This window comes from Myxocyprinus asiaticus, chromosome 29 (assembly GCF_019703515.2).
Source record: "Myxocyprinus asiaticus isolate MX2 ecotype Aquarium Trade chromosome 29, UBuf_Myxa_2, whole genome shotgun sequence".
Classification (NCBI taxonomy): Eukaryota; Metazoa; Chordata; class Actinopteri; order Cypriniformes; family Catostomidae; genus Myxocyprinus; species Myxocyprinus asiaticus.
The window spans coordinates 28,647,384-28,673,480 of record NC_059372.1 but is presented as its reverse complement, the minus strand read 5'-3'; the positions used below and the strand labels follow the sequence as shown (position 1 = coordinate 28,673,480).

General features: G+C 37.8%; 2 protein-coding genes and 1 long non-coding RNA gene across 3 annotated transcripts in view; 2 read left to right on the top strand and 1 right to left on the bottom strand.

Moving 5' to 3' along the window:
- Positions 1-1,449: 1,449 nt before the first annotated feature.
- On the top strand, positions 1,450-13,527 carry LOC127420409 (glucose-induced degradation protein 8-B homolog). The gene is made up of 5 exons (XM_051662687.1): positions 1,450-1,505; positions 2,109-2,237; positions 2,321-2,517; positions 2,816-3,013; positions 13,050-13,527. Exons 2-5 carry the CDS (start codon positions 2,117-2,119, stop codon positions 13,221-13,223), a joined length of 690 nt encoding a protein of 229 aa, XP_051518647.1. The 5' UTR covers positions 1,450-1,505; positions 2,109-2,116; the 3' UTR covers positions 13,224-13,527.
- Positions 3,265-15,292, bottom strand: LOC127420424 (uncharacterized). Its single transcript, XR_007893815.1, has 3 exons — positions 15,217-15,292; positions 11,918-12,023; positions 3,265-4,144 (listed from the first exon to the last, which is right to left on the bottom strand). It is a non-coding gene; the product is annotated as an uncharacterized LOC127420424 (long non-coding RNA).
- Positions 14,731-26,097, top strand: part of LOC127420391 (solute carrier family 17 member 9-like) — a 26,094-nt gene continuing 14,727 nt past the window's right edge. The window contains exons 1-6 of the mRNA XM_051662658.1: positions 14,731-15,746; positions 17,165-17,362; positions 18,470-18,609; positions 20,929-21,028; positions 21,125-21,255; positions 23,235-23,331. Coding sequence (XP_051518618.1) covers positions 15,616-15,746; positions 17,165-17,362; positions 18,470-18,609; positions 20,929-21,028; positions 21,125-21,255; positions 23,235-23,331 — 797 coding nt within the window. The 5' untranslated portion in view covers positions 14,731-15,615. The remainder of the gene's footprint in view (positions 15,747-17,164; positions 17,363-18,469; positions 18,610-20,928; positions 21,029-21,124; positions 21,256-23,234; positions 23,332-26,097) is intronic.

The following is a 26,097-nucleotide window of genomic DNA, read 5'->3' as shown; positions in this document are numbered from 1 at the left end:
CGGAAATGTCAAAAATAAAATAAAATAAATAAATAAATTACCGTAAATATGATGTTCAAACGCAAGAAATGTTAATTCCCAAGTTGAAGTACCTCAGTAGATGGGTGCAGTTTATATAATATGTATAATTATATTAATATATAATTAAAATAAAGTATTAGACTAAAAGTACACCTGTAAAATCTATTTTCTTTTCTCTTTACATCATTATAACTCTCCTAAAATGTACCTCATACATTCCTTTCTAAAGGGACTTTGTTCCCTTCTCACTCAAAGCGCTCGCGCTTGTTAAAGAGTGACGTGCTGTCATAGCAACCATGTTACGTTCCGTTTCCATCTCGTTTAAACGAGACTTGTTTAAAGGAGGACACTCGGTATACTGCAGCCTTCAAAGGACGCGTCCTACCTAGCATGCAGCCTTACAAACGAGATACAGCCATTGCTAGTTGTTAAATTGGCGATCTGGAACGATTTCACCGTGACGCCATCTGACCATCTTAAATACGGGACAAATCGCATCATTTTATCTTTAAATACAGGACAATCCCGTATTTTACGGGACGGATGGCAACCCTAATTAGTATTAAAAGAATCCAAGTTAAGCTCAATCGACAGCATTTTTTGACATAATAATTATTACTTAAAAATATAAATAAAATAAAAAATAAAATAAATCGAGGTTACAGTGAGGCACTTGGAAGTAAATGGGGCCAATTTTTGGAGGGTTTAAAGGCAGAAATGTGAAACTTATAATGTCATAAAAGCACTTACATTAATTCTTCTGTTAAAACTCATGTATTATTTGAGCTGTAAAGTTGTTTAAATCGTAATTTTTACAATCATTTTAGGGTTTACAGCGTTATGTCGGACTTGTCATGGTAATGAAGTTGTAAAATTTGCTATAACTTTACACAGAAACCGTTAGTAACTGATTTGATCACACTAAAATCATGTGAACATGCATAGTGTTTACGTCTTGTGTCTATACTTTAGAAACAGTGAGTATTTTAACGTTTACGGACTGGCCCCATTCACTTCCACTGTAATTGCCTCAATGTAACCCATATTTTTTTTCTTACGTATATTGAATTTGCTCAAATTTAAAAAATAACTGTACAATATATGTTTCTTTACATTTCAAAATATCATCTTTAAAATAAAATATAACATAAAATACAGTCGTTCTTAGCACACATCCCAATTTTAGGTCAATATACATTTTCAAGTCCTTCCAAAACAATCTTGCATTAATTAAACTGTAAAAAAAAATAAATAAATAAATAAATAAATATATATATATATATATATATATATATATATATATATATATATATATATATATATATATATATATATATATATGTATATATATATATCTTTCTCCAATCCATCCAGCCAATCTGAATGAGGCATCGTTGAAAATCTCGTTTTCCTTTAAGCATCGCGAGAGTTTAGTACGGCCTTTCTCCCCCGAGCTGCTGGCAAGGAAAGTGGTACACATTGAGGTAAAATTCACCATTATTCTTGTCACCAACACTTTTTTTCATAGTGTGGGTAGCCAGTCAGGCTGTCATAAAAGCTTGAATAATAATGCTATTCGTTAATGTTCATTTGTGCTTGTTGTTATCTATGAAATCTGTGTTGGTCTTCTTTTCAGCGGAACAGGCTTTAATGTTATGATACAGGCCTTTAAAATGAGAGCTTCCGGTTATCATAAGCGCTAATGCAATCGTGTTGTTTACCAATGCATTGTTGATTTATATACCTTCATAGTATATCAGTTGGTGCATAGGTTTTCATTTGGTTTGTTTTTCCAGAGTCCTAGTTTTTGACAAGATGCAGAGTCAAAATATTTATAAAGTTATCAAGCTCATGTGTGTTTAAATATGAAGCGTTTCATTTACTGACAACACATTACCAAAGTTTTAGCTTATGTACAGTAAACTACAGTTAATTATACTAAGTTATTTATCTTAAATGTAGAGCATAACGGGATGATGACTATCCATACATAAAAAGTTTATCTAACTTGCAAGCTGGGTGGATTTCTTCATGCCTGAAACATTTGGGGACAATACATAATTTCTGTATATTTTTGGTCAATGCAGAACACTTCATGATGAGTTATGCTGAAAAGCCAGAGGAAGTAACACGGGAAGAGTGGATGGAAAAGCTCAATAATGTTCACATTCAGCGGGCAGATATGAATCGACTCATTATGAATTATCTGGTGACAGGTATGCAGTCAACAGTTTATTCACCCTCCATAATAGCTTTAGTACTAGCAGATGTATTTCATAATTTGTTCTTAATTACATAGAGGGATTTAAAGAGGCTGCTGAGAAGTTCAGGATGGAATCGGGTATTGAGCCAAGTGTTGATCTTGACTCTCTGGATGAAAGGATAAAAATCAGGGAGATGGTCCTGAAAGGACAGATTCAAGAGGCCATTGCACTAATCAACAGTCTGCATCCTGAGCTGCTGGACACTAACCGTTACCTGTACTTTCATCTTCAGGTAAACGAGCAGGAGATGTGTGCTGCAGTGTTGCTTGGAGATTAATGTGCCTCTCTTTTGAGAGTACGTTCTTTTCCCTCTAGATATGCCCTGCTCTAAAATATTTCATCTGTAAGAAATTGCTCTTTGTGAGCTTAATCTCTATAAAATTATTTAAAAAAATTATCATTCAATTATTATCCAATAATCACAGACAACTGGAAAAGTCTTGGAAATCAAAAAGGCATCATTGTCTTGTGATTCAGTATCACAAACAAGTGTTCTAAAAGCTAAAAGTTAATCTGCTTTCCTTTTACAGCAACAACACCTGATAGAGCTGATTCGCCTGCGGGAAACTGAAGCCGCACTGGAGTTTGCACAGACACAGCTGGCTGAACAGGGAGAGGAAAGCCGAGAGTGTCTGACCGAGATGGAGCGCACCCTTGCACTCCTGGCATTCGATAACCCAGAGGAGTCACCCTTTGGTGACCTGCTGAACATGATGCAGAGACAGAAGGTAACACATTGCTTGAAGTGACAGAAAACATTATTTTAAACATTTTCCCATGTGTATTATTTGGCAATCACATTTTAAAGTCCCCATGAAATCAAAATTGCAGTGTTAAGGTCTTTAGTCCTTGTCTATTAGCTTTGAAGCCATCTATATGCAAGTGTCTTCCTAAAAGTTGGCACAATTTACCTTTAGCAGATATATGCATTTGAAATGTACAGTCTTTCTGTACTGGAAAATGGACCAAAAATACTGATGAATATTTAAGTCATTTGTATTTGTATAGTGCCTTTCACGACACACATCGTTTCAAAGCAGGTTTACAGAAAATCATACATTAACAGAAAATGAAAACTGTAATATCTATAAAGTCTTAGAGTCATCATTGTGTAGTTTGATTAAATATGATTATGGAGTGTATATAAAAATAAGTAATTAATAATAATTGTATTTAGAAACCCAGTGAGCAAGCCGAAGGTGACTGTGGCATGGAACACAAAACTTCATAAGATGTTGGTTAATGGAGAGAAATAACCTTGGGAGAAACCAGGCTCACTGTGGGGGCCAATTCCCCTCTGGCTAACAGCATGAATATAATGCCAATATTAGTTATTTGTGTGCAGTGCAAGTCATGGTTTAAAATTATTAAACGAAGTAAGTGTTTAGGGCCAGTGTTTAAACAAAGATTTTGTAAGAACTGTAATATTAATGAATTATGTCTTCGAAGTTAATCCTGGAATAACTGCAGAAGTTCACATAGATGTATTGTCCTTGTTAGTTGACTGATGAAGGCTTTTGTTGGCAATTTATTGATAGTCTATGTATTCCATTATAAGAGTGTAGTCCATCAATAGACCAAGGTAATGCAGGCAGAGATCAGTGAGGTGCATCGCAGTTCAACCAGCAGGTAATTTTGGTGAGGTCTTTCCTAAGTCCAAGGTTCAGGCAATGGCATATGAAGTATCCCATGTCCATCATAATAGACTGAAGTGATGTCTGGCTGGCACCAGCTGCATTTTGTCGTCATCACTCGGAGACGCGTAGCAGTGGAGTCCGATACCAAGCAGGAATGGAGCTGGATCCAGCTGGTTCTGGTGACCTCGGGATAGGAGTCCCGAGGTTGAGACATGGAAACAACTAGATTAATATTAGCGTAGATGCCATTCAGTTTTTTGCAGAGTATCATGATCAATGTTTCAGGTTCCAGCAGACCTAACTAAAGCAGCCTAATTGTGAGTTGATGGATAAATTAGGTATATGCCTGGCTAAATAGATGAGTCTTTAGTCTAGACTTAAACTCAGTGAGTGTGTCTGTGTCCCGAACAGTGTTAGGGAGACTATTCCATAGTTTAGGAGCCAAATAGGAAAAGGATCTATTTGATATTCTAGGAACTATTAACAGGCCAGAGTTTTTGCGATCGTAATGAACATGATGGAATATAGCGTGGTAGAAGGTCACTTAAGTACTGCGGAGCTAGACGATTCAAAGCTTTGTACGTAGTTAACAGAATTTTTAAATTAATATGAAATTTAACAGGTAGCCAGTGTAACGATGATAAAATGGGGCTTATATGATCATATTTCTTGTTTCTAGTCAGCACTCTGGCTGCTGCATTTTGAACCAATTGAAATTTATTTATTGAACTTGCTGGACATCCTCCCATAATGCATTACAATAATGTAGTCTTGAGGTCATGAACGCATTAATTAATTTTTCGGCATCAGCAACAGAGAGCATGTGTCGTAACTTAGCAATATTTCTTAGGTGGAAGAATGCTGTTCTACAAACATTGGACTTTTTATTTTCAAATGACATACTGGTATCAAATATAACACCTGAGTTCTTCACTAGCCTAGTTTCCATCCACATTTCGCGCTATTTTGTTATCGACAAAGTGAAAATGCGTTAGAAATTTTTTGTGAAATTTGCCGTCTTCTGCATGTTTCCATTTAAAATGGCCTTTTATCGATAAAAATGGTGTGCGTGATGACATCATGCCTAAAAAACCACTTTGTCGCATAAGTTTTGGTTTATCGCATAAGAAATCTGCCCTGAAGCCGTTTCCATACAGAAATGTGTGTTTATCGCTAATTCGCCTCCCAGATGTCCCTAATTTTTTTCCTCTGAAGTTTTGGTTAAATGGGGAGAGTATTGAGACAATTAATTGAAATTAGCCAGCTTACTGTTATTTTAATTTCACAAATAAATGCAATCAGAAGACAAGGAATTGCAATCAAAAGGGAGCAGTTGCCCTTCCGATAGGACTGTAAAATTGGTCCTGATGTTGCGCCTATTGCAGGTTGCCACAGGTTCTGACCCGAAAGCAAATCGTCACGGCCCTGTTCAAGCTGGCAACCTGCACCAAGTAGTGGGGAAACTTTCAGTTTTAGTATAAGGACCATCCATCGATGTGTATATGCTGTGTGCACAGCTATTAAAGAAAGACTGATGCAGTGTAATATCGGGGTTTACATATGATACATTCCTGATATTCAATAGGCTATTTTGAACAATCATCTAATATAAAGCATCGCCATCACAACTGCATTATGTCCCACATATTTGTCCAGCAACTTTTAACGACCAACTGAACTTGATTACATCTAAAATTAATTTTAGCATCATAATGCAATTTACATTTTCTGAAGAAGCTCAGCAAATGCGATCCGAGGTAAAGAGGGTTAGATTTAAAAAATGTAAAAGGTTCAAAAGCTCCTTTTCTGAAAGTGAACTCCGCATTGGACAAATAGTTCTGATAGTTTATAGTCTTGAAGTTTAGAAAATTTCATTCAGCCGACTTTATTCGTCTACAGAACAGGGTACGGCTAATTTAAGTTTGTGTAAAGAAAAGGCATATATAGGTCTAAAAATAAAAAAAAATTTGTTTGGTAATTAATTTTTTTAATTTAATGCATTTTTCATTTGGTAATTTTAATTTAATACAGGGAATTTTGCCAGCATTTTTTCAAAAGTAAGCTAAACGATAATTTAATAGAATTGGGTTATATGTTAGTGTTCCAAAAAAGCACACTGAAGCTTTTCTTCTAGTATTGTGTATTTATTTTTAATTTAAAACCTCTTTGTGCACAGAAATTATATGTTTTTTGTATTGTGGGCTAATTCTGTGACTGCTATCTATTAATTTGAATGGTGTGTAAAAGCAACTTTAATAAATAAACGGATGTCTACCGCGATTAAATTAATCGCAAAGAGTGGCCATTCATTTGTTCTCCGTGCACTTGTCAATGTGCATGTCTTGATACGAGATTTTTGTGTTGGCACTCCTGGAGTGTCATGTTTACAGTGATCGGATCTTTATGCCGTTCAGATCAATCCATAATCACGTACAGTAAATTGGCTTTCAAGGATGTATACCTTGTCGTCATGATTAACACAGGCTAACGATTTGGGTAAACTCTGTCACGTGACACTACATTTTTGCGTTAATGCCAATTTTCTCAACAAAAAGCGTTTCCAAACCAGTTTTTCGTGACATTTGATGTATCTACATAGAGTTTATGCGCTAGAGTTAAACAGAAAAATATTATGTTGACACTTTTATTATTATGTAGAAATTTTAGCGATAATTTGCGTTTCCATCAGCTTTATTTTGCTAAAACTTTTTTTGCAAAAAATCCTTGGATGGAAACCTAGTTACTGTTGAAGATGATGTAACAGTGTATCCATCGAGAGTCAAATTATATTTTAGCGGCTTATTTTTTTTTAGAGGTTTTTGGTCCAATAACTAGTACCTCTGTTTTGTTGGAATTGAGTAGACGGACATTTCTGACCATCCAATCTTTGATTTCATTGATACACTCTGCTAATTTGGAGAATTGTGAAATTTAATCGGGTTTCAAAGAAATATAAAGTTGGGTATCGTCAGCATAACAGTGGAAACTTATTCCATGATTCCTGATAATATCTCCCAGGGGAAGCATATATAAGGAGGAAAGCAGAGGCCCTAAAACTGATCCCGTGGCACTCCATACTTAATTTTGTTTGATTTGACAATTCCTCGTTTACACAGACAAAGTGGTAGCAGTCTGCTAAATAGGACCTAAACCATGCTAATGCAAGTCCACAAATGCCAACATAATTCTCTAGCCTATTCAAGAGAATATCGTGATCTATTGTTTCGAAGGCAGCACTAAGATCTAAAAGCACTAGAAGAGAAAAGCAGCCGCGATCAGATGATAAGAGCAAGTAACTCTGATATGTGAAGTCTCTGTACTGTGGTGTGGCCTAAATCCTGACTGAAATTGTTCATATATACTATTTCTCTGTAGAAATGAACATAATTGGGAAGACACAACCTTTTCTAGTTTTTTCGACATAAACCGGAGATTTGAAATCGGTTTATAATTAGCCAGTTCTCCGGGATCACATTGTGGCTTCTTAAAAAGCGGTTTGATAACTGCCATTTTAAAGTACTAAGGATAGCGAGGAGTTAATAATATTAAGAAGAGGTTCTGAGATTACAGGGAATACCTCGTGTAAGAGCTTAGCTGGTATTGGATCTAACATACAGTTGAAGTCAAAAGTTTACATACACTTAGGTTGAAGTCATTAAAACTCATTTTGTAACCACTCCACAGATTTAATATTAGCAAACTATAGTTTTGGCAAGTTGTTTAGGACATCCAATTTGTGCATGACATGAGTAATTTTTCTAACAGTTGTTTACAGACAGACTGTTTAGCTTTTAATTGACGATATCACAATTCCAGTGGGTTACAAGTTTACATACAATAAGTTAACTGTGCCTTTAAGCAGCTTGGAAAATTCCAGAAAATGATGTCAAACCTTTAGACAATTAGCTTCTGATAGGAGGTGTACTGAATTGGAGGTGTACCTGCATATGTATTTTAAGGCCTACCTTCAAACTCAGCGCCTCTTTGCTTGACATCATGGGAAAATCAAATGAAATCAGCCAAGACCTTGTCTGGTTCATCCTTGGGAGCAATTTTCAAATGACTAAAGGTACCACACTCATCTGTACAAACAATATTACGCAAGTATAAACACCATGGGACCACGCAGCCATCATACCACTCAGAAAGGAGATGCATTCTGTCTCCTAGAGATGAACATGGTTGGTGCGAAAAGTGCAAATCAATCCCAGAACAACAGCAAAGGACCATGTGAAGATGCTGGAGGAAACAGGTAGACAAGTATCTATATCCACAGTAAAACGAGTCATATATCGACATAACCTGAAAGGCTGCTCAGCAAGGAAGAAGCCACTGCTCCAAAACCACCATAAAGTGCACATGGGAACAAAGATCTTACTTTTTGGAGAAATATCCTCTGGTCTAATGAAACAAAAATTTAACTGTTTGGCCATAATGACTATCATTATGTTTGGAGGAAAAAGGGTGAGGCTTGCAAGCCGAAGAACACCATCCCAACCGTGAAGCATGCAGGTGGCAGCATCATGTTGTGGGGGTGCTTTGCTGCCAGAGGGACTGGTGCACTTTGCAAAATTGATGGCATCACGAGGAAGGAAAATTATGTGGATATATTGAAGCAACATCTCAAGACATCAGCCAGGAAGTTAAAGCTTGGTCACAAATGGGTCTTCCAAATGGACAATGACCCCAAGTATACCTCCAAAGTTGTGACAAAATGGCTTAAGGACAACAAAGTCAAGGTATTGGAGTGGCCATCACAAAGCCCTGACCTCAATCCGATAGAAATTTGTGGGCAGAACTAAAAAAAGAGTGCGAGCAAGGAGGCCTACAAACCTGACTCAGTTACACCAGTTCTGTCTGGAGGAATGGGCCAAAATTCCAGCAACTTATTATGAGAAGCTTGTGGAAGGCTACCCAAAACATTTGACCCAAGTTAAACAATTTAAAGGCAATGATATCAAATACTAACAAAGTGTATGTAAACTTCTGACCCACTGGGAATGTGATGAAAGAAATAAAAGATGAAATAAATAATTCTCTACTATTATTCTGACATTTCACATTCTTAAAAAAAACAAACAAACAAACAAATCCGGCCGGCAGAGGACAAGACTCAGTTGCCTCCAGTTCTGAGACAGTCAATACACGCATCTTATCACGTGGCTCATTGTGCATGGCACTGCGGAGACTCCCAGCATGTGGAGGCTCACGCTACTCTCCGCAATCCACGCACAAATTACCACGTGCCCCATTGAGAGCGAGAACCACTAACTGCGACCACGAGGAGGTTACCCCATGTGACTCTACCCTCCCTAGCAACCGGGCCAATTTGGTTGCTTAGGAGACCTGGCTGGAGTCACTCAGCACACCCTGGATTCGAACTCATGACTCCAGGGGTGGTAGTCAGTGTCAATACTCGCTGAGCTACCCAGGTCCCCGACATTTCACATTCTTAAAATAAAGTAGTGATTCTAACTGACCTAAAACAGGGAATGTTTTCTACGATTAAATGTCAGGAATTGTGAAAAACTGACTTAAAATATATTTGGCTAAGGTGTATGTAAACTTGTGACTTCAAATGTACATGTTGTGGCTTTTGATGTTTCGATAAGATTTGTTAGCTCTTCATGACCTATGACAGCGAAAGATTGAAGTTGCACGTGAGGAAAATTATGAGACACTGTTTTCTGAGTTACTGTGACAGATGATTGCATAATTCGAATTTTATTTCTGATTATTACAATTTTATCAGTAAAGAAATTCATGAAGTCATTACTATTGTGCTGCGATGGAATATCTGGTTCAGTTGAGGCTTTATTCCTAACCAATTTTGCGACAGTACTGAATAAACACCTAGGATTGTTGTGATTATTTTCTATGAGTTTGCTAAAATATGCTGACATGGCAGCTTTTAGTGCCTGTCTGTAGCTACAGACACTATCCTTCCATGCACCGCAAAATACCTCTAATTTTGTATTCTTCCACTTGTGCTCCATTTTCCAAGCTGCTCTCTTGAAAGCATGAGTGTGATCATTGTACCATGGTGAGGGGCTTTTTTCTTTAATCGAAGGGGGGCGACACTATCAAGAGTGCTAGAGAAGACTGTATTTATATTTTCTGTTATTTCTTCAAGTTCTTCTAGACTTTGGTGCTTACTGAGTATGTGAGACAATTCTGGAAGATTATTAGTGAAGTTATCTTTAGTGGTTGATAGAATAGTTCTACCTGAACTATAGCATGGTGTAGATTGAGTGATATTTGCTGATCGCAGCATACAAGAAACGAGGAAATGATCTGAGATGTCATCGCTCTGCGGCAGAATTTCTATAGTATCAACATCAACTCCATATGACAGAATTAAATCTAGCGTATGATTATGGCAATGAGTTAGTCCTGTCACATTTTGTCTGACTCCAAGCAAGTCGATAAATGCTAATCCCAATGTGTCATTTTCATTATCTATGTAAATGTTGAAGTCACCAACAATTAAAGCTCTATCTACATTAACTACTAGATCTGATAGAAAATTTGCAAATTCACCAAGGAAATCTAAGAATGGCCCAGTTGATCTATATACTGTAGCAAGGGCAAAGATGACAGAGATTTGTATTTATATCTGATGGTGTTACATTAAGTATTATTAGTTCAAAGTCCTCTGAGTGACACCAAATTGTAGCAACACCTCCTCCTCGACCCTTCAGATGAGGCTCATTTTTATAACAATAACCTGAGGGAGTAGATTCATTTAAACTATTCATCCAGTTTAAGCCAGGTTTCAGTCAAACAGAGCATATCCAAACTATGATCTGTAATAATTTAATTTACAGTTAGTGCTTTGGTTGAAAGAGATCTAATGTTTAGTAGCCTTATCTTTATATAATGTTTATCTTCAGTTTTTTTTTTTTTTTTTAGTTTGACCTTAATACATTTTTTTCTAAATGATTTAGTGAGGGGTTTGTGTTTGGTAGTTTGGGGAACAGACACAGTCTCTCTATGATATTCTGATGATACAGTCTCTATGTGTTGTAGTTTATGTAACCTGTGTGACATCTCAAGGCAGCTAGCAGACGTTCGGATTAGCCAGTTTGTCTGCTTCCTGACCCGGGCCCCAGTTAGTCAAATACTATCACTATTAAAACTATGAGCCAAATTACTAGAGGAGAGTGGCACCTTCCCTGGAGGGATGGAGTCTGTCTCTCTTTAGCAGGTCAGGTCTACCCCAAAAACTCTTCCAGTTGTCTATAAATCCTATGCTATTCTCCAGACACCACTCAGACATCCAGCCATTCAGTGACCGTAATCTACTATAAACCTCATCACCACGACGAGCAGGGAGGGGGCCAGAGCATATTACAGTGTCTGACATCATTTTTGCAAGTTCACACACCTCTTTAGCATTATCTCTAGTGATCTCCGACTGGTGAAGCCGGACATCGTTAGTGCCGACATGAATAACAATTTTATAAAATCTACGTTTAGCATTAGCCAGCATTTGTAAATTTGATCTGATATCAGATGCTCTGGTACCCGAAATGCATTTAACGATGGTGGCTGGAGTCTCGATTTCCACATTCCTTACAATAGAATCACCTATGACCAAGGCTCATTCAACAAGATTCTCAGTGGGTGCATCACTGAGTGGGGAGAATCGATTGGAAACCATAACAGGAATGGGAGAGTGGTGTCGCTTTGCTGAGCGAGTATGCCGCCGAGACGTCACCCAAATGCTCTGCTGTGGGGGCTCTGGAGCCAGAACCAAAGTGTGTGTGTTGCTCTCTGTACTACCAGCATCCGAAACAGTATTTACCGGCTTCTCTTTCTCACTGACTTCCACTAGCGTTCAGATGCGGGTCTCTAACTCATTAAACTTCTCCGTCAGCCTGACTAATTCCTTACATTTATCACATGTGAATCCCTCACTGCTGACAGAAGAAGCTATAGTAAACGTGACATGTAATGCAGGAAGCAATAATATGAGCGGATGCCATGACTTACCGCAGTTGTTTGTTGTTGTTGGTTGTTCCTGTGTGGGAAGGGTTTGAGATCGATGTGAATCCCTCACACAATTGTTTGTTGTTATGGTTGTTCTTGATAAGTGGTGCTTTGAGATCAATGCAATAATCCATGTAACACAGAGGAGAAAACGGGTGCACGCTGTAAAATGCACGCAGTTTAATCGCGATAATAATGCGGATGCATGCGGAAAAATGCACGCAGTTGAATCGCGATAAGAGAATAATGCGGGGGAAGATCTGATGTGCACTGAAAAATGGCAGATATTAAAGATTAAAAGCTGAAAACAGATAGATAAGCGATGCTAAAAAATCTAGCAGGCTACAAACACAGACTCGAGCTAGGTGTATAAACAAAAATGTTGTCCAATAATATGAGAATATCGCCTTCCCCAATACCACCTGCCAGTGACAAGAAATTGCAAGTAGCAAATCATAGTTTACGGCTGTTATGTAAACTAAAGGATATTGGTTATTAAAAAAGGGAATTGGAGACATTTCAACAGAAAATGTGTGAACACAGGAAAGAATACTGCACTTGTCAAGCCATTTCATGGGGTTTATAACTAAATCATTATATGTACAGTACTGTGAAAAGTTTAAGGCACTTATGAAAAATGTTGCATAGGTAGGATGTATTCAAAAATGCCATAAATAGTTTTTATTTATCAATTAATGTCATATAAAGTCCAGTAAACATAAAAAAGCTAAATCAATATATGGTGTGACCACCTTTGTCTTCAAAACAGCAGCAATTCTCTTAGACACCATTTTTCTTTGTTGTTGGCAGATAGGATGTTCCAAGCTTCTTGGATAATTGGCCACAGTTCTATCTATTAATTTAGATTAATGCTTCTGTCTGTCATGCAATCCCAGACTGACTCGATGTGTCGGTCATGCCATCTGTTGCAGGGCTCCCTGTTCTTCTATTCTATTCGCAAAATGAATGTTTGGGAGTCTAAAATGTATATTTCCTATTGATACAATAAAGATGAATAAATATATAACCATCTTAAGAATTTTTTTTTGTGTGTAAAATCTGTGCCCAAGATGTATATACAGTACTGTATACAAGTTAAAGAAGGGCATCACATATTTAACTTGTCATTTAACAGGTGTGGAGTGAGGTAAACCAGGCGGTGCTGGACTATGAAAACAGGGAGTCAACACCGAAACTTGCCAAACTCCTCAAACTGCTGCTATGGGCCCAGAACGAGTTGGACCAGAAGAAAGTCAAGTACCCCAAAATGACAGATCTTAGTAAAGGCACCATCGAGGACCCCAAATGAAAATAAATGGCATTTCTGTGCTTGCATTCTGTGGGGAACACTATGGACGCTTTCCCTTTCCTTATCTATTTATACTCAGTGACTGATGCCCAGACATACTTTTATCATCCATTTGTTTTGTTTACTTGTTGCTTATCAGAGACATTGCATTATTTGGGCTGTGGAAATGAGATTGTTGATATTTAAAGGATGACTCCTAGCCAAAATGGAAACACTTTCACTCGCAGAGAGATTTCTGTGATTTTTGTTACCACAATGTTTGCTGAGCTGAATTTATTGAATTTTTTTTTTTTTTTTTTTTTTTTTTTGAGAACTATTTTCTCTCTATTTTGTTTGTGATTGTTCAGAAAGTATACACATACTGTATGGTTGAGGACTAAACCACACTGTTTAGATAACTTACAATTTTAGCAGATGCCTCTGTGTCCACTGATGTAAGGTACCAAAGGGCACAGTACTGGTGTCATCAAGGACAGTGGATTGATTGTATCATGGAAAAGAACGAGTTCGGTGCGCTTTCATAACTTCATTTGCGGTACACAAGTAAACATTTTGTATGTGCGTTAAAGGGATAGTTTGCCAAAAAAATTTAATTCTCTCTTTATTTACTCACCCTCATGTTATCCCAGATGTCCCAGACTTACTTTCTTATGCAGAACACAAACAAAGATTTTTAGGAGAATATCTCACCTCTGTTGGTCCATACAATGCAAGTCCACAGGGTCCAAAACTTTGAAGCTCCAAAAAGCACATAAATGCAGCCAAAAGTAATCCATAACACTCCAGTGTTTTAATCCATGTGGAATTAAGCGATCATATCGATTTTGGGTCAGAACTCACCAAAATATAACTCCCTTTTTGCTATAAATCCTGACATCACGAATTCAAGCTCAATTACACTTCTAAGCATCTGCACATGCATCATGCACTAGGAAGTGTAATCGAGTTTGAAATCATGATTGTGCTTAGAGACTGCAATAGCAAGTTGTACAGTAAAAAAGGAGTTACGTTTTCATCTGTTCTCTCCCCAAACCAACTGGATCACTTAAGGACACATTGATTAAACAACTGGAGTCTTATGGATTACTTTTATGCTGTCGTTTTTTGGAGCTTCAACATTTTGGTCACCATTCACTTGCATTGTATAGCCCTACAGAGTGGAGATGTTCTTCTAAAAATCTTCGTTTGTGTTCTGCAGAAGAAAGTCATACACGTCTGGGATGGCATTAGGGTCAGTAAAATATGAGAGAATTTTAATTTTGGGGTGAACTATCCCTTTACATGGCATGTCAAAAAACATCTGCCCTTTTAAGTACTAATTTGATTGCATTATTATGTTATAAACCATTTGACATTTTCTACTGTACATTGTCATAGTATTCCTGCTTACATTGACATTCAATTATGTGACTTATAGATATTGCAGAAATCAAATTGTAAGCCTCTGAACTCAGATGCTTCACACAGGTATTAAATATACTTTTTTTTTTTATCCCCAAACTCTATATTTGATTCTCAAAATTGCTGATTCCATTGAATGCTATGACCAAATAGAGACATCATCAAACCATATCCTATCATGCCCAATCAAATGTTGCAGAAGGATGTTTTTAAACACTGGCATATGAAAGCCACCCTACCATGTCATTGTGATTGTAATAATTGTATGCGGGTGGCGGGTAAAGAACCTCAGGGCACTTGCGCCGAAACCAGCCTTGAGATGACACTGACAGTGCGTCACAACAACATTCTACTATGACAACATGGACTCTGCCCTCTGCGGACGGGCCATTTCATTTAGCATAGTTTATTCTTCAGCGATGCGATGTACTTTATCCAGGTAATGTATTCCCGCAGCTGACATTCGCGATCGACGATTATTTAGAACATCAGTGTCTGCTATGACTATTAGTAGCGTCACGTCTATTAAACATGTCCTCGCACTATCTGTATCAAAATGTCTTTACAAGATGAGCGATTTCAAGTATTTTACCTGAAGCAGAGACGAAATCCTCGGTTTATTTGACTACATTTTGGCTGAGAGAGCGTATAAGGGGCTGAGTCACGTTACTTCCTGGTTTCGAGCGCCAGAGGTTGGAGGAACTGCGTGGCTGAAAAAAGAAACTGACACGTGGATCATCATCAACACTATAGGAGCAGAGAAAAACAGCTAATTCTTCAGCAGCTACGAACATCGCAAGTTCACTCATTTATGACGATTGCAAGAGCTCAATGAATGCTGCATTGGAGATATAAGGAAATGCTTCTGCGAAGAAACAGGGATCAAAACATAATTTTTGCATTTCTCAGCCTTTTTGCCTGTCACGGTCGCACGGACTGACCCGAAAGGATATTAGAGAAGATAGTTACAAACAAATATATTTGTCGTTGAATGGCAATTCTACAAAAACATGGCAAGAACTCCTGTCCAGATTTGGCCAGTGTTAAGGAGAACCCAGCAGAGCATTTCGGACAAGCTGGATCACAGAAGAAGTGGACAGAGTCGAGTCAGAACTGGACAAGGTGAGACCACCTCGCCAAACTTTCCACAAAGAAAGTTTATTAAATATAATAAAATCTCTTAACTCTTGAAAACAACACTATTTCATGATTAAATATGTCACGTCACCAAACAATGAATTGTTACTATTTTTACGTTAGTTTCAAACGAAAACGTTCCAAGTGTTCAATTCAATTTTTCAAAAAGTTCAGTTGTGTCATTCAAATGAGAGATGTTACGTCACGATAGTCAATGTGGGCATAAATTAAAATGCAAAGGTTATCAATTAATATTCATGCTTTTAATTTGTCTCACTCCATCATATGTTTTTCAGGTGCTGTTCAGAGTAGAGGTCCTGTGACTTAGGGGTCGTTCACACCGAACACGTTCTTGCACCGAAAAGTTTGGCGCTTCCCAACGAATAGAACGCAACGCTCAAAACGCGTTTTTAACCGTTCAAGTTTTTTAAAGGAATTTCAATTTTTCAATACAAATTTCGGTTTCAATACAAGTTAATCGACAGCATTTGTGGCTTAATGTTTATTAACACAAAAAGTATTTCTATTCATCCCTCCTTTTCTTTATAAAAGCAAAAATCGAGGTTACAGTGAGGCACTTACAGTGGAAGTGAATGGGGCCAATTTCTTGGTTTTAAAAGTCAGAAATGTGAGGCTTATAATTTAATAAAATCACTTACATTAATTATTTTGCTAAAAGTTGTGTATTATTTGAGCTGTAGAGCTGTTTAAACAGCTTATTACAGTTGTGAATTACAGGGTTGCTATTACGTCATCATGGCAACAAAGTTGGAAAATTGGATATAATGTTGTTTACGTCTTATGGCTATATTTTTGAAACGGTAAGTATTTTAATGTTTACAGATAGGCCCCATTCACTTCCATTGTAAGTGACTCGCTGTAACCCAGATTTATACTATTTTTCTTTTCTTTTTCTTTTTTTTTAAGAAAAGGAGGGGAGTTCAAATAAATTTTGGTGGTCATCAACATAATGCCAAAATGCTGTCCTTTGAGCTTAACTTGAATTGAACCCGGAATTTTAGTTTAAGTTGACACGCTGTCTAAAAACACAGCGCTCCTGTGCGAGACATGGCACAGTATTCAAAAATATCCTGTTTTCTGTGTGAATGGCCCCTAAGTCACAGGACCTCTGCTTTAAGCCAGAGGATTAAAATATAAACATTGTTAAACTTTGTATTCAAGTCACCAGCTTGGACATCTCTGCTTAGAAGAAATGTTGATAAACTAAGTGCATTAGATTTAGTTGATGTATCTGAAGCAAATTAACCTAGATTGGTATCTGCTAATTAGAAATTGAATTTTGTGTTCTTTTGCACCTAATAACCTCTCACATGAGTCTTGTTTAGTATAAAGATTGGAAACCCTAAGAAACTTGGATCTTCTGGCCTATTCTTCGTCTTTAGGCCATTAGCGAGGATTTGGACCGTGGTGCTCTTGCTGGGAACATGCCTGCTGTACTGCGCCCGTGTGGCGATGCCTATCTGTGCTGTGACCATGGCAGAGAAGTTCAGCTGGTCGAAGAGAGAGACGGGCTTGGTGTTGGGAAGCTTCTTTTGGGGCTACTGCTTCACTCAGGTCCTTGGAGGCTACGTCAGTGACAGGTTTGAGCCCACTGGTTCCATTAGTCATATTGGTAAAACTAATAATAAAGCCAACAATTTCTTTATTTGTGTACTTTTTGAAGGATTTGTTTCTTTTTCCTTTTCAAGTTTTTATATATATATATAATCTCAAGCTTTCCTGAGGTCTATCATAGGACTTTTAAAGGCCCTTTAAACATTTGAATGTGTTATTTGACTGAAGCAAAATTGTTCTTATTAAAGTGGACCAACAGCCTGATGAATAATTGATGTGTGTCTTATAAATATTTTCATCATTAACATTAATACCACAACATTTTCAGTGAATTACTCATCAGATAAGAATGCATAAAGGTTTTAAGCAATAGAATGAAATTATGAAGTCTTACAGGAAGGGCAGATACTAGTGCATTCATTTGTATTTGGACACTGTTGATGTGGTGGCACTAATGGGTCAAGGGAGTGACTCTATTTCAAAACTGCCACAGTTGTAGTTTTTTTTTTTTTCATTACATATTTGTAGAACAGGATGTGGTTGAATTTATTCAAATAGTATTGAGGACGGCTAGGCATGCTGTCTCTGTAATTGCACCAATAAAATGGTTAAACAGTCTAGCAAGTGTTTCAGGTTTTCGTTTGGTGCACCAGTAGGAATCGGTTTATTTTATATGGTTGTTTTAGTCATTTCCTATTCAAACTATTAAAGAATGTTCTGCTGGATTTGCATAATATATCGCAAATTGTAACTGGAAGCTAAAATACAGTAATTTCACAGAATGTACCAAGTCTAGTGGCCACCAGACAGCCAAAACTTGTTTAGAAATAGGATTTGACTTGATTAAGTAGGTGATGCAAATCAAATATGCTGTCAATACCTTGTTTTAACTTGTCCTATGCTGCAGATCTAGGACTTAAACAGCACTACAAAGTTTTTAAGAACAGCTGATATTTGTCGAGACATGGAATTTCTTTGTTTCCCATGCTAGAGAAATACTCAGATATATTAAGATAAAAGAGCTACTTTATTACTTATTTGTGTGGATTGTACATCATATTCATAAATACTTTTTATATCAATTAGCCTATTAAGCCTGTTGATTTGTTTTTGTTTATTTGTGTGGTGTACAGGGTGGGAGGAGAGAAAGTGATGCTGTTGTCAGCAGCAGCTTGGGGTGCAATGACAGCTTTCACTCCAATCTTGGCCCATTTCTGCTCCCAGCCCATCATCTCCATGACAATCTCCCGCTTCCTAATGGGCCTGCTGCAGGGTGAGTGATGAGAAGAGTTCAGCTGTGACAATTTTCATGATCGTGAATTTTGCGAGATGGACTTCGGTGGCGAAGAATTTCCCCACATGGATGTCGAGTGGAGTTAAAGTTTGGTGAACTTTGACAGATTAATTCACTGCTCTGGCCAATAGGAAGTTGCTTGGTTTGGCAGTGACTTCTGAATGGGTGGTGCTTCGTACATTGCTACACTGAATATTTATAATGGACAAGGACATCATTTTAGCAGCGGGTTTCTTTTTAGCGAGTTTCTAGTTCGTTTTATGCTGGTTTCACACACGCACAACATCTGCCCACGCCTCCTTCGCCCGTGGAATTTCGCGGTGTAAATGTGACCACCCTAAGCATTTTCCACACAAATCACAACAAAGCTATCGTTTTGTGAACTGAATGTACAAAAAGACAACAATATTAGCCTAAAAATAATAATAAGTAATTCAATTATGTCCTGATGTGACTTTGATGTCATTAGTCACTTTTACTCCTAATTCATTCAGCCACTTTCTCTTCTTGTTGAACTAGATTACCGAAGTAAACAAACAACATACCTCCTCCTCTCCTTCAGTCAGTCAACAGATCCTAATCCTCGCTCATTCAGTTAGGTGGTGTATTCGTTCAGTGGATCAAACCAATGATATGCTCCTTCACAGCCCGCATTCAAATGCTATTGGCTCACACATAAATTGAACTTTACTGGCATGAAAAGCCACCAAAGCAGTCACATGCTTCAAACAAGGGCTGCATTCCAGTTCAAATTTTTATGCCCTTCCTTCAATAATTTCGTCTCATGGATTCGAATGTACTGAGAGTGCCCACTACTGGCGGAACCCGTGCAATGGGTTTAAATTGAAAGGCCTAAGCCCGTGATCACTTCACCCGTGAGCCCACTGTTGCTCATGCAATAAGGCTGATGTCATTTTGTGGATTTATCTGGTGGTGGTGTTTTTTTTGGCACCTGAGAACATCTTCTGAGAATTAGGTAAAGTTTAGTTGGATAAATCTAGTCTGTATTAGAATTATTGTTGACTGCCTGTTGTTTTAAAAGGCAGTTAGTTGTTTGACTGTTATAACAAATGAGTGCATTTACATGCACGTTCTTACACCGATTATGCTTAATAAGCTGGCAATGCGTGTGGTCATGTAAACGCAATAAACCACATTCCTTTTTCGGCGTAAAGGCCATAAACGGCTTATGAATAACCCGATTAACACGGGTAGATTTTTGCTCATTACGCCAATTTCGCTTGCCGTGTAAACACCTTACCCAGTGGTCTTAGCGGCTCATCCAGTGTGCGGACGTGTTGAGCGTATGCCTCCATGGTTTGTCGTCAAAAGTAGAGAATAACGCGATTATTTCAAATGTCATGTAAACGTGGATTTCTTGCCTTGTCAGATTTTTTAAATTAGCTGATTATAGAGAGTAATCGACGTATTGGTGTGCATGTAAACGGGCTCAGTAATAAATGCTTTACCTGATTATTGCAGTGTTATTATTCAACTGCAATTTAATCTACACATAATCTGCCAAATTTACACAAACAAAAATGGTAACATTATAATGAACACATAGGCTATGACTGTGTAACAAACAGTAAGCTTAAGGTAGCTACAAGTTTTATGTGGTTAAATCTCAATATAACTCTTCTAAACGGTTTAATCGACCTAACTTCACTTACAGCTGTAATCAGCTTTCTCTTCCATCACTAGGGTTGTGTGGGGTGAGGGTAGGTGAAGCACGATCTGCTGTGATGTCACATTCGAGTTTCATTTTGGGAGACTGAAGCTTACATATGTGTAGGCGTGCTCCCTCTGTCAGTACCAAGGGTTTGAAGGAATGTCAGTAGAAACTTCGCCAGTGCTTAGGGAAGTTAGCGAGTGTATGCTTAAAGTGAAATGGAATGCAGCCAAGAGCTCATTGTTTTTGAAAGGGAGAGATGTCAATGAAAAAGAAATATAAGTCAGTGTAGGTGAACAAGAACGATTCGTTCACTTAAAAGATTCTTTCAAAAAGACCGATTTGTTCACAAACAAAGGATTACTACTGCGCGCACTGACTGGGGCAGGTTAACAGTTCTTCAGTGCCAATATTGACAAAACGGCTTAAAAGGTGTCAGTTTTGGTACTGTAAAAAGTTGATTTCTGTTTGTTATGAGTAAAAAAATTGCATTGTGTTTTCCAGCTTTACATCTGATGAGCAATTTATCACACTTGAGCGATCACACCATCTGGGGTGGACTCTTCACAAATTTAATGAGCCTGTTTGTCATTTATTGATTGTTTTGTTGCTTTTAACTTGTTCAGGCGTTCACTACCCATCTCTGGCCAGTCTGTGCTCTCAGAAGGTTGTGGAGAGTGAGAGGGGCTTCCTCATGAGCACAGTGGGAAGTGGCTCATACCTGGGGTTAGTAGTTGATCTATTCACAAGTTTCTTAAGTTTATATAACTTTTGTAAATGTAACGGACGTCTATTATAATGAATCTGTGTAAATGTGTTTAGGACTTTGGTGATAGGAGGTGTAGGCTCTCTCATGCTGGATTTGTATGGCTGGGAGAGTGTGTTCTATGTCTCAGGGCTTCTGTCTATGCTGTGGGCGTACTGCATGTGGAAGTATCTGCTGAAAGGAGAGGGTATGTACACATAAGCAAAGCCATACAGCCTTACCATCATCTATCTAGACTTGATTAAAGTGATAATTAACCCAAAAATTAAAATTCTCTCTGTTTACTCACCCTCATGCCATCCAATGTATGACTTTCTTCTGCTGAACACAAACAAAGATTTAGAAGAATATTTCAGCTCTGTAGATCCATACAATGCAAGTGAATGGTTACCAAAACTTTGAAGGTCCAAAAAGCACAAAGGCAGCATAAAAGTAATCCATATGACTCCAGTGGTTTAATCCATGTCTTCAGAAGAGATATGATAGGTTTGGGTAAGAAACAGATCAATATTTAAGTCCTTTTTACTATAAAGCTCCACTTTCACATTTTCTTTAGTTTTTGCTGATTTACAGTCTTTGTGCATATCGCCACCTACTGGGCAGGGAGGAGAATTTATAATGCACAATGACATATTGAGCACAATAAGACTTGGAATGTGTATTTAGAAAGTTAATAGGGTCATTTTTGATTTCATGTTGACCAACCATTAGTGTGTAAGCCATGTGTGGTCATTTGAATCTTAAGAGTAATTTTTATAATAATTTGTGGCTTCATGCTGAGCATTCAGATCAAATCCTTTTATTGTCACTCAACCATATACACAAGTGCAACAGTGGGTGAAATTCTTGGGTGCAGTTCCAAGCAACATAGCAGTATGACAATTACAATAAACATCTGATTTACACATAACACAGTTTACACATCTTGTTACACAACACCATATACAATAAACACCTAATTATATACAGTATACACAAAATTAGAAGACTATACGATAAAAATACACTATGAAGTCGGTTGGTGCGGGTCTTGATGCTGTGATACCGCCTGCCTGATGGTAGCAGTGAGAGCAGCACATGGCTCGGGTGGCTGGAGTCTCTGATGATCCTCCAAGATTTTTTCACACACTGCCTGGTATATATGTCCTGGAGGGAGGGAAGCTCACCTCCGATGATGTGTTTGGCAGTTCGCACCACCCTTTGCACGGCTTTGCGGTTAAGGGCGGTGCTGTTGCCATACCAGGCAGTGATGCATCCAGTCAGGATGCTTTCTACGGTGCTGGTGTAGAATTCCACCACATCCTCCACCACATAGACGCATTGCGTCTATATTTATGCTCTCCATGCACAGGCAGCAAATTATGAAGGTAAAATAGTGCCTAAATGATTTGCTTGCGCAGAGTAATATTTGTGAAAGCACAAATCAAATTGCAAGCGTAAGAAACAAATATTAGCAATATTTTAATGCTTTGCTTAAGTGTAATTCATGTTTTGTGAATCTGTAATTGCGTATTAACACAAAGTCAATTTGGTGTGTATTCTTCTGACTTCCTTTTTTTCGTGCTTACACTTCTGGCACAGTTTTTGCGTCCTAAACATGACCAAAACCATTGCAAACCTGCAGTCAGCGATATGCAAGCAAAGAAAGGGTGTCTTGAAGAGCAAAATGGATTGACCGCATAGAATCAGTCTGCATGTGTAAAATAAATTACTGCAAACGTGTAAATGACTTGTATTTGTGGCATAAATATTTTCCAGAAATAATCCGATATACACTGTTCCGTCTTCCCTTTCTTGCGCTCACGCTTTTGGCACAAATTTCTCACTGAAATTAATTAAAACACACCAAATTTACTTTGTGTTAATATGCAATTACAGATTCACAACACATGAATTAAATTTATGCAAAGCATTAAGGTATTGCTGATGTTTTTTCTCTTACGCTTGCAACTTGATTTACACCTTTACGAAACGTTCTGTGCGCGTGCAATTTAATTTTACGCTTTCAATTCGATTTACGCTTTCACAAATCTTACTCTGTGCTTGCGAATCATTTACGCACAATTTTACCTTCATAGCAAATGCTGTTATTATTTTTATTAACAAGGCAGGTGTAAGGTGTAGACAGTTGTTTGTTTAAAGGCTGACTGTACTTGTGTTTTCCAGATCCCATCATCACGCTGGAGTCTCTGGGGAGTGCTGGGACCCAGTCCAAACTGACCAAGAGAAACTGGCTGCGTCTCTTCAGACAGCCAGCTGTGTGGTGAGATTAGCAACTGAATACTGTGTGTGTGTGTGTGCGCGTGTGTGTGTGTTTGGATGCCGAACAAAGGGTCCTTACTGAGCTCTCATAAAGGCCTGATTCACATCCGCTCCATGTCTGTCTGTTCTATATAGAGCACTCAGTAACACAGTACTACATCCAGTCTGCCAAATTTGACTGAGGTTTTCTAACTGCACACAGCTGGGTAGTTGACCGATAGCATGAAGATTAACTTTTTCCAACAAGATTTAAATGAAAAGTTTAATGTTTCAGGAAACGTGGATCTTTTTAGATACTGTGACTGGTTACTATTTTATTTATTTTTTAATTCTTGCTTTTCACCTAAAGGAATATTCTGGGTTCAATACAAGTTAACGGAATAGTTCACTTAAAAATAACAATTCTCTCATCATTTACTCACTCACAAAGTCAATGGGGTCTAGGGATATATACCCCCTGTTAGTCGACCAAAGGTTAGTGGATGAGAAGAGTTTTGGTCGACCAAGTTTTGATTGGTCGGTTGGTCACAGAGAAGAAAAAAAAAAACTCCACAGGAAACTGACGAATACCGGTATTACCGCTGGTTGGACACTAGGTGGTACTATGGGGTAATTTTCATTAAGCAGGGTTAGGGTTAAGCCTATACAATAAAGCAAGACACCTTGATTTCAAACTTTGAACTTTTTTATTTATTTTAACTAAAATTCAAATGAAGCTGGAAAAAAATAAGTGCATTTAAAATGTGTTGTTCAACTTTTTGAAAGATGGTTTTACAACAATTGTCAACATTTCTGGCAAAGAACCTGCTTCATCTGTGCATTCTCTACCGGTCAGGTATTTCGTTATCTGGGAAAATACATCATGTGTGTGAATAAATTTTTGTTCCCTCCTTCACGATATACAGGTGCATCTCAATAAATTAGAATGTCGTGGAAAAGTTCATTTATTTCAGTAATTCAACTCAAATTGTGAAATTCGTGTATTAAATAAATTCAGTGCACACAGACTGAAGTAGTTTAAGTCTTTGGTTCTTTTAATTGTCATGATTTTGGCTCACATTTAACAAAAATCCACCAATTCACTATCTCAAAAAATTAGAATATTTTGACATGCCAATCAGCTAATCAACTCAAAACACCTGCAAAGGTTTCCTGAGCCTTCAAAATGGTCTCTCAGTTTGGTTTACTAGGCTACACAATCATGGGGAAGACTGCTGATCTGACAGTTGTCCAGAAGACAATCATTGACACCCTTCACAAGGAGGGTAAGCCACAAACATTCATTGCCAAAGAAGCTGGCTGTTCATAGAGTGCTGTATCCAAGCATGTTAACAGAAAGTTGAGTGGAAGGAAAAAGTGTGGAAGAAAAAGATGCACAACCAACCGAGAGAACCGCAGCCTTATGATTGTCAAGCAAAATCGATTCAAGAATTTGGGTGAACTTCACAAGGAATGGACTGAGGCTGGGGTCAAGGCATCAAGAGCCACCACACATAGACATGTCAAGGAATTTGGCTACAGTTGTCGTATTCCTCTTGTTAAGCCACTCCTGAACCACAGACAACGTCAGAGGCGTCTTACCTGGGCTAAGGAGAAGAAGAACTAGACTGTTGCCCAGTGGTCCAAAGTCCTCTTTTCAGATGAGAGCAAGTTTTGTATTTCATTTGGAAACCAAGGTCCTAGAGTCTGGAGGAAGGGTGGAGAAGCTCATAGCCCAAGTTGCTTGAAGTCCAGTGTTAAGTTTCCACAGTCTGTGATGATTTGGGGTGCAATGTCATCTGCTGGTGTTGGTCCATTGTGTTTTTTGAAAACCAAAGTCACTGCACACGTTTACCAAGAAATTTTGGAGCACTTCATGCTTCCTTCTGCTGACCAGCTTTTTAAAGATGCTGATTTCATTTTCCAGCAGGATTTGGCACCTGCCCACACTGCCAAAAGCACCAAAAGTTGGTTAAATGACCATGGTGTTGGTGTGCTTGACTGGCCAGCAAACTCACCAGACCTGAACCCCATAGAGAATCTATGGGGTATTGTCAAGAGGAAAATGAGAAACAAGAGACCAAAAAATGCAGATGAGCTGAAGGCCACTGTCAAAGAAACCTGGGCTTCCATAGCACCTCAGCAGTGCCACAAACTGATCACCTCCATGCCACGCCGAATTGAGGCAGTAATTAAAGCAAAAGGAGCCCCTACCAAGTATTGAGTACATATACAGTAAATGAACATACTTTCCAGAAGGCCAACAATTCACTAAAAATGTTTTTTTTATTGGTCTTATGATGTATTCTAATTTTTTGAGATAGTGAATTGGTGGGTTTTTGTTAAATGTGAGCCAAAATCATCACAATTAAAAGAACCAAAGACTTAAACTACTTCAGTCTGTGTGCATTGAATTTATTTAATACACGAGTTTCACAATTTGAGTTGAATTACTGAAATAAATGAACTTTTCCACGACATTCTAATTTATTGAGATGCACCTGTATATAATATATGTAATATTGCAATATCCAGTTACATCGGCAGCCCCGGGGCTGAGGGATCGGTGAATATTCTTTAGTGATTTTGCATTGAAAATTAAATTAATTTATTTAAAAAACGAAAAAAAAAACAAATACATTTCTAAATTGAAATAAAATGTATATAAACCTTTCCATTTACCGTCAGGTAAGTGTCCGTCTTAACATCATGATGGAAAATTACTTCCTCAAATGAAGACATAAAAACAATTATAAATGTAAAAATAATCATTATAATGATGATAATA